The 8655-nt window shown below is 46.2% G+C and overlaps 1 protein-coding gene across 4 annotated transcripts in view; it reads left to right on the forward strand.

The window, feature by feature from the left end:
* Window positions 1-6226, forward strand: part of ABHD6 (abhydrolase domain containing 6, acylglycerol lipase) — a 54000-nt gene extending 47774 nt beyond the window's left edge. For all 4 annotated transcript variants that reach the window (XM_030307094.1, XM_030307100.1, XM_030307098.2 and 1 more), the window contains one exon: window positions 5088-6226. In XM_030307094.1, coding sequence (XP_030162954.1) covers window positions 5088-5264 — 177 coding nt within the window. In that variant the 3' untranslated portion in view covers window positions 5265-6226. The remainder of the gene's footprint in view (window positions 1-5087) is intronic.
* The last annotated feature ends 2429 nt before the right edge of the window (window positions 6227-8655 follow it).

An 8655-nucleotide genomic window follows, 5' to 3' on the forward strand; every position in this document is an offset into this window, starting at 1 on the left:
GAACCCACTGTGGGGCTCGAACCCACAAGTTGTGAGATCATGACCTGAGCTGAAGTCAGATACTCAACCATCTGAGCCACCTACACACCCCTTTTCTTTTTCTTCTTTAAGTTTATGTATTTATTTTGAGGGAGAGAGTGAGTGGGGGGAAGGGCAGAGAGAGAGATGCAGAGAAAGAATCCCAAGCAGGCTCTGCCCTGTCGGCACTGAACCCAACACAGGGCTTGATCTTGTGAACGGTGAGATCATGATCTGAGTGGAAATCAAGAGTCAGACACGTACTGCCTGAGCCACCCAGGTGCCCCTACGTGACTCTTGCGACAGCTGCATAGTACTCCATTTTATGGCTCTGCCACAGTGTATATAATTAGTGCCCTACTAATGGTCATTTAGATAATTTCTAGTTTTTTGCTATTAAACAGTACCTCAGTGAACATCAGTGCAGGTATGAGTTTGTGGAGTGTGAGAACATACGCAAAGTGTGAATTCTTTGGTGTGGACCCACTGGGTCAAAAGGCAAGTGCTTTTTAAAATTTTAATAGGTGTTAGGAGTGCCTGGCTGGATCATTCGGTAGAACATGCAACTCTTGAAGTCGGGGTTGTGAGTTTAAGCCCCACGTTGGGTATCGAGCTTACTTTAAAAAAAAATTTTTTTTTAATAATAATGTTTTAATAGGTTTTATTAGATGGCTCTGTATTAGTTTGCTGGGATAGTCATAACAAAGTACCACAAACTGGGTGGCCTAAACAATAGAAATTGACTATCTTAGGGTTCTAGAAGCTAGTAGTCCAAGTTCAAGTTGTCAGCAATTTGGTTCCTCCTGGGAGCTGTCAGGGAGAATCTGTACCATGCCTCTTCCCCAGCTTCTGGTGGATGCTGGCGATCTTTGTGTTCCTTGGCTAATAGATACCTCACCCTGCTGTCAGCCTTCATCCTCACATGGCATTCTCCCTATACCTGTGTGTCTCTGTTTAAATTTTTGTAAGGGGGCCAATCATATTGAGTGAGGGGTCCACCCTGCACTTGTATGACCTCATCTTAACTAATTACATTTGCAACAACCCTATTTTCAAATAAAGTCACCTTTTGAAGGATTGGCAGTTGGTACTTCAAGATATGAATTTTAGGGGGGACACAAGTGATAATAGAGCCTCCATACTGATTTATGTTTTTTGTTTGCAACTGTTCTTTAGAAATTGTATCTTAACTCAGAGTTCTTCTAAAATGTAAAGGAAGAGGAGGCAATGAGAAATGGAGCCTTTCTTTTTTTTTTTTTAATTTTTTTTTAATGTTTATTCAGTTTTGAAAGACAGAGAGAGAGCACAAGCAGGGCTGGGGTGGAGAGAGAGGGGGACACAGAATCCGAAGCAGGCTCCAGGCTCTGAGCTGTCAGCACAGAGCCCGACACAGGGCTCAAACTCATGAACCGCGAGATCATGACCTGAGCAGAAGTTGGATGCTCAACCTATTGAGTCACCCAGGCGCCCCAGAAATGGAGCCTTTCTAAGGTCAGGATGGTCTCCTGGAAGGAGAAGTCAGGACTGTGTGCCCAGCACATGGGGGGAGGGAGCAGTGATAGCATCAGTGTGCAGCTATCCCAGATCGGCCAGGCGTGTCAAGGATGTATAGTGCAGGGAGGTGGGCATGGAGAGGAGGGAGGGCTCACGTGATCTCTTCTGCAGCAGCCAAAGGACTAAAAGAAGCTTTGTGTACATCTGAGGGGAGAAGCAGGACACAGAGTAGGCCAGCAGGGGCTTATTCAATTAGAATCAAGTTAGAACAATGAAGGCCTTTCTTCATTCTAGAAACCCCAAAGGTTATTTGGGGCTCTCAGGGACCAACAAGGGGACAATGCAGAAACCAGGTTGCTGGGCTTAGACAAAGTCTAGGTTCCAGCCCTGCCTTTGCCCTGTATTGGCCCGTGACCTTGAGCAAGCCACTCAGCCACTCCAAATCCTGTGTTTCTCTTCTACTAGGGTAAATGTGAGGCTTAAGTGAATACATATGAGGGTGATCTTTCTCCAGTTACACAAAAATAAGTTGTTTATTACTCATGTCCTTTGCCTGTGATAGTTGGCCTCTGGCTAGGGTCCAGGATTTCTTCCAGGACTCTGGAGTCCATTTTGTTCTGAAAAAAGAGCATAACGTTCCATGGGCCTGCTATAAATACAATCAGATCTTCTGTGTGTTCTATGGACCATCCCCAGGGCAGAATCCAAATAGCAAAGGCTTTAGGGGCCCTTTATTTCATAGCCTTTTGCTTCCCAAGCATCTGGCTCTTTTCCTGCTCTATCATCAACATTTGGTGTCACTGGCCAGCCCCTTCCAGGCTGAATGCAGTCTCCCTGTTCTTTGGACCCCTGTAGGTTCCGTAGCTGCTGTACTGTAGACTGCAGGGAGCTATGCACATTGTTGTTTATGTCAGTCATGCCCCCTGGATTTGACCAGTATACAGCCTGCACAACTAAACCTGAGAGGATTTCTACACAGCAGTTTAAGTATTTCCCCTCTGTGTTCAGTCCCACAGAGTGGGAGGGCCTTGTGGAGATACACAAGGTTTATTACTATTCATGTCCCTTCATCCTGCTAGCACAGTGCCTGGTATGCAGGAGACCCAGAGTACACAGTGAATGAGTGAGCAAGTTAGAAAGTAAATAGGGGCGCCTGGGTGACTCAATTGGTTAAGCATCTGACTCTTGATCTTGACTCAGGTCATGATCTCACAGTTTCGTGGGTTTGAGCTGACAGCACAGAGCCTGCTTGGGATTCTCCCTCTCTCTCTGCCCCTCCCCTGCTAGCACTCTCCTCTCTCTGGCTCTCTCAAAATAAATAAATAAACTTAAAAAAAAAAAGATGCCTTATTTAAAAAAAAGTAAATAAACTAGCAAAGGGACAAACCCACTAACTGACTGCCTATGCATTTAAGTCAGCTAACAGATTTATATTGAGCACCTAGTATCTGCCTGACACCATATTAGACCCTGGGAATATAGCAGGGACCAAGACAGACAGGATCCCTACCCTCCAGCAGCTTATGGTCTACTTACATTATCATGCCTAACAGGGCTCAAACTAAGGTTAGATCCTATCTTTATAATTTTTATATTTTATTCATGATGGATCTTTTTGCATTAATGTTTGTTTTAAATACTGCATTAAAATAATCTTCATCTTGGGGCACCTGAGTGGCTCAGTTGGTTAAGCATCCAAGTCTTGATCTCAGGGTCTTGAGTTCAAGCCCCACGTTGGGCTCCACCCTGGAGCTTACTTAAAAAAATGATAATCTCCATATTGATGACTGAGTTTTTTGGAGCCTGCTTAGGTTTTGTGCCCAAGGCCAGTGCCTCACTTTCTTCACCCTAATTTTGGCCTTGGCCTGAAATGGGATGGAGGAAGATTGTTTGACCATCTGTATGAATGTCTTGCCCAAGAAACAGCTGGTGTGGTTCCCGTAGACGTGCATGAGGGTCCACACAGCTGTTATTGCATGTACCTCTGAGTGACCGTAGGGAATGCTGGATTTGGCCAGCATAACAGGGTCAAAGCTAGAGGCTCATGTGGGTATTTTTGAGCTCTCTGTAGGATATTCAGTTGGGAGTTTCTACTTTTTCATACTTTGACCAGTTGAGTCCACTTGCATTTCCACAGAATCTGGACTTTATTTCTGCTCAGACAGGTGCCACGGCAGCCTTACCTGTGAGTGAGGGGAAGACAGAGGTGTCTGATTCCTCTGCAGGGTGTCCCCCTCACTAAGCTCCCCATTAGCTGCTCCTATTTGTGGCCCCGGGGGTACTTTGCTGTGCTCTGTGCCTTGGCTGAGGGATGCTTCTCGCTCCACTTCCTGGGTGGAAAATCTTGGTTCTAATGGTCTGGACTGATGAAAATGAAGCTCAAAAACAGAAGGCACTTGGGGAACCTTGGTGGCTCAGTTGGTTGAGCGTCAACTTTGGCTCAGGTCATGATCTCGCAGTCTGTGGGTTCAAGCCCCGCATCCGGCTCTGTGCTGACAGCTCAGAGCCTGGAGCCTGCTTCAGATTCTGTGTCTCCCTCTCTCTACCCCTCCCCAGCTTGCACTCTGTCTCTCTCTTTCAAAAAAAAAAAATAAGTATTAAAAAAAATTTTTAAGGAAAAAAGAAAACAGACAGCACTTGAGTTTGTTGTGGGTCCTGCTTTTGTGTTGAGGACGAGGGGAGGGGTCCTCTTGCGTGGGATGAGTCGAAGGTGAAAGCCATGAAAGGGAACGAATGCAAATCTGAGACTACATAGGGTGTTGGGGAGGAAACACTGGATTGGTGTAAATGGCCAGGTAACCTTGGGCACAATGAAATTAAATGCCTTATTGGGAAAGGGTCAGCCCTGGAGAGTGGTGGCTTTCATATCAGAAGAGCGTTCCCCGTTATTCACAAACTTCAAGGCCTTCAGTCACACAGCTCTGGGGACCCCCAGAAGACCTTCAAAGAGATACTATTCCCCCATCTCCAGCTTGGGATAATTAGCATTCACCTCTTGCATCTTGTTTATGTGTCTTTCCCACAGCTGGACTGATCATGTCCATCCCTAACATAGCCCCGCAGACCCCCACTGCTGTCAGATGGAGGCCTGAGCCCCAGTCATGGCTGGGGGAACAGGCCCCTCTTCCCTACCCCATCTCTCCACCATGCATTCCCCACTCCCTGCGTGCCGTGTCTCAGCACCAAGCTAACTGCCGTCTCCTGCTCTTGCCATGATGTGCCCCCCTGTCCCGCATCATCCATGAATCCTCCTCCCTTGTGCACTCTCAGCTCCCAGGATGCTCCCCCAACAGAACCCTCGCCTGCTGACCAGTCTGGCTTCCCTACCAGACCAGGCAGGGCTGTGTATTTCCACTTTAGTAATGCTGGCAGTGACACAACTCCTAGCACCAAATTGCAGAAGAAAATGTGAGACATGCGGTCATATCTGTCAGAGGGCACAAGCCCCGACACCGAAGTGACTTGATCCCACAAATCACCCCTGCCAGGCTTCAGGTGGCATTCCGTTCCCCGAAAGCGTGTACTCAGGCATCTGAGTCTTTTCTATCTGGTTTCCTCTCTCGTCCTGCCTACAGGTGCTTGACGTGTCTGGGGCAGACATGCTGGCCAAGTCGATTGCCAACTGCCAGGTGGAACTTCTGGAAAACTGTGGGCACTCAGTGGTGATGGAGAGGCCCCGGAAGACAGCCAAGCTCATTGTCGACTTCTTAGCTTCTGTGCACAACACAAGCAACAACAAGAAGCTGGACTGAGGCCCCACGACCGCAGCCTGCATTTGGCACTGAGCATCTGCCCCCATCTCCAAAATCTGACGCGGCCACCACTTCTCAGGGATCCTGCCCCAAACGCGGTCAGAGAGCCAGCGTCCCTGAGGAAGCCAGTCCCCTATCCCCAGTCTCGACAGATCCACAGAGCTTCGGGAGCCATGAGCAGATCTCCAAGATATTTTTCACAACGTAGAAACTCACATGGAACAAAATTAAGAAAACCCAGCCATGAAATCTACCCAGAAGTCTTCAAGTTCATGTTGCAAAGCGGCTGCCTTGGACCCTAATCACCGAGACCGTTTTCTTTCAAAACATCCCTCACAGACTGAGACTCGAGGTTTTTCTGTTGCTTCAACATCCTCCCCTGCATGGTCAGTGGCTGTTTTAGGAGCATTAGTCTCCATTTGCTGAGCCCCTCTTGTCTATGTGTAGTTTAAGTTTTATGTTAGAGACCCCTATATGAATGCAGTTCGTCAGCTGCAAGATCAGGGAGGGAAACAGCAAGCTATGAAAAACATTAACATGCGAGGAGGGGTGTGTTTCCACTGCTGCCAGCCCTCCCACCTGACAGAGCAGTGGGGAACACAGGTGGGTGGTTTGATGGGCCCCCACATGTCAGCTCCATCACGAGGGACCCTAGAACAGTCACAGTGCGAAGAGCACCCGGCAGGGTGGGTTTCCTGGGAATAACTTATTATTTTTAAAAATAGGACTAATAAAGCAATAATGTTCTAGACATCTGTATCTAAATAATCACACAAAAGCACCTCGTGGGCCTCGTGTCTATCTTGCTGTGCTACTGAAGACCCTTGGGTGTAAAATACTAGTTTGTTAATGAATTCTGTGAATTCTGTGAACAGTAATGTGATTGAAAATAAGTCTAAACAGCTGTAAAAGTGATCACAATGACATGACATAAATTTAATAAATCTAGATCAGCAAATGCAGACAGTTTCCATTCCTAAGCTCCTATTTAAGTGCAGTGTTGGCAGATTTCATGTCAATTTTAAAAAGGGCGTTTTGTTTTGTTTGTTTTAAGGCTTATTCTAAGGCATTGGAAAGCCTGGTTTGGATGGGTTATTAGTTTTCTTTTAAGTCTTATTTGCAATTTTTATTCAAAAATTTTTATTGTTCATTTATTTTTGAGAGAGAGAGAAAGAGAACGAGTTGGGGAGGGGAAGAGAGAGAGGGAGACACAGAATCCGAAGCAGGCTCCAGGCGCTGAGCTGTCAGCACAGAGCCCGATGCGGGGCTCAAACTCACAGACCACGAGATCATGACCCAAGCCGAAGTCAGACACCCAACCAACTGAGCCACCCAGGCACCTCTACAATTTTTATTCAGCTGAAATTGTATATCAGAAACAAAAGACAAGAGTCATCAAACTGTTGCTTGTGACACTTGTCTGTTGCACTTAGGAGCCCTTAAAATCCTTGGAGTTTCATTCTTCTGAATCTATTTACAGAGAGTCTGCAGCCAAGTAGTTCTAGAAATAAAGTGAGATGAACTTCATAGTTTAAGTTGGAATGCAGGACTTGGTCTGAATATTTTAATTTATTGAGAAGAGTGGAACACAGATCTTAAAAAAAAGAAGATATGAAAATGTGATGTGTCAGACCTGTGGGCTGCAGCTAACGGCAGTGTTCAGAGGAAAGTGTTCAGAGACTAAGGCAAAAGAGCATGATTTAAGAATTAGAGAAATCAGGGGCGCCTGGGTGGCTCAGTTGGTTGAGCGTCCGACTTCGGCTCAGGTCACGATTTCACGGTCTGTGACTTTGAGCCCTGCATCGGGCTCTGTGCTGACAGCTCAGAGCCTGGAGCCTGCTTCAGATTCTGTGTTTCCCTCTCTCTGCCCCTTTCCCGCTCATGCTCTCTGTCTCTCAAAAATGAATAAATGTTAAAAAAAAATTTTTAAAGAATTAGAGAAATCAGTGACTCATTAAAAAGGAAAAACATCAGAATCATAGGGGTCCCAGAAGATGAAGAGAGAGAAAAAGGGGTAGAAGGGTTATGTGAGCAAATCATAGTGGAAAACTTTCCTAATCTGGGGAAGGACACAGACATCAAAATCTAGGAAGCACAGAGGAGTCCCATAAGATTCAATAAAAACTGACCATCAACAAGGCATATCATAGTCAAATTCACAAAGTACTCAGGCAAGGAAAGAATCATGAAAGCAGCAAGGGGAAAAAAAAGTTCTTAAGATACAAGGGAAAAGGTTTGCAGCAGACCTATCCACAGAAACTTGGCAGGCCAGAAAGGAGTGGCAGGATATATTTAATGTGCTAAATCGAAAAAATATGCAGCCAAGAATTCTTTATCCAGCAAGGCTGTCATTCAAAACAGAAGGAGAGATTAAAAGTTTCCTAGACAAAAAAAATTAAAGGAGTTTGTGACCACTAAACCAGCCCTGCAAGAAATTTTAAGGGGGACTTCCTGAGTGGGGGGCAGAAATAAAATCTTGGAGTGCCTGGGTGGCTCAGTCATTTGAGCATCTGACTCTTGATTTCAGCTCAGGTTATGATCCCAGAGTCATGGGATCAAACCCTGCATCAAGCTCTGTGCTAAGTGTGGAAACTGCTTGAAATTCTCTCTCTCTCTCTCTCTCTCTCTCTCTCTCTCTCCCCCTCTCTCCCTCTGCCCTCTCCCCCACTCACACTCTCTCTCTAAGACAATTTAAAAAATAACAAAAATAAAAATAAAAATAAAATCTTAAAAAGAAGTCATAAAAAGAAATCAAAAATAAGCCTAGAAAAAAAAATAGACATAATACAAGTGAGAGCAAAATTCAATGACATAGAAAAGAAAGTAGATCTTAGACATGCTGCCAATTCCAATCTTTCATATTCACCAAGAATTCTGAACTTGGTGCAGTCCCGGGGGAAGGAGTTAGTCTGGATGGGTTTGCGTGATGAGGGGAGATGCCTGGGGTAGCCGAAGAAGCCCCAGGCCTGGAGTGAGTACTGCAGATGGGAAACGCTATTGGTGTAGGAATTGTTATGCCCTGGGTGGATGGCAGCTAAGGATCACATCCAGAATTGCTTCAGTGGGGTCATCCGTACTGTCCATCCCACCAAGAGGATGGTGGGCAGGGTCTGCAGCGGGATGCAGCTCCCACCTCCCTCGCTGTCACTGGGAAGCATCCACTGGGAGTCCTGAGCGGAGCATATGAAAGAGTCATTTGGACAAACCTAAAAAGTGGGTTTTCACGGTTCTCCTCTGGGCCTGCAGTTCTGGCCCCACCATGTTAGGAGGCCTCAAAAGCAGAAAAGCACAGCTCCCCTTTGCACCCGACTTTTTGCCTTTGCGATTATGAAGAACTTGCTGGTTGCCCCCCAAGCCACAGCCCACTGGGCATTGTGGTGGGTGCCTTTAA

The sequence above is a fragment of the Lynx canadensis genome, chromosome A2, assembly GCF_007474595.2.
Source record: "Lynx canadensis isolate LIC74 chromosome A2, mLynCan4.pri.v2, whole genome shotgun sequence".
In the NCBI taxonomy this organism is placed as follows: domain Eukaryota; kingdom Metazoa; phylum Chordata; class Mammalia; order Carnivora; family Felidae; genus Lynx; species Lynx canadensis.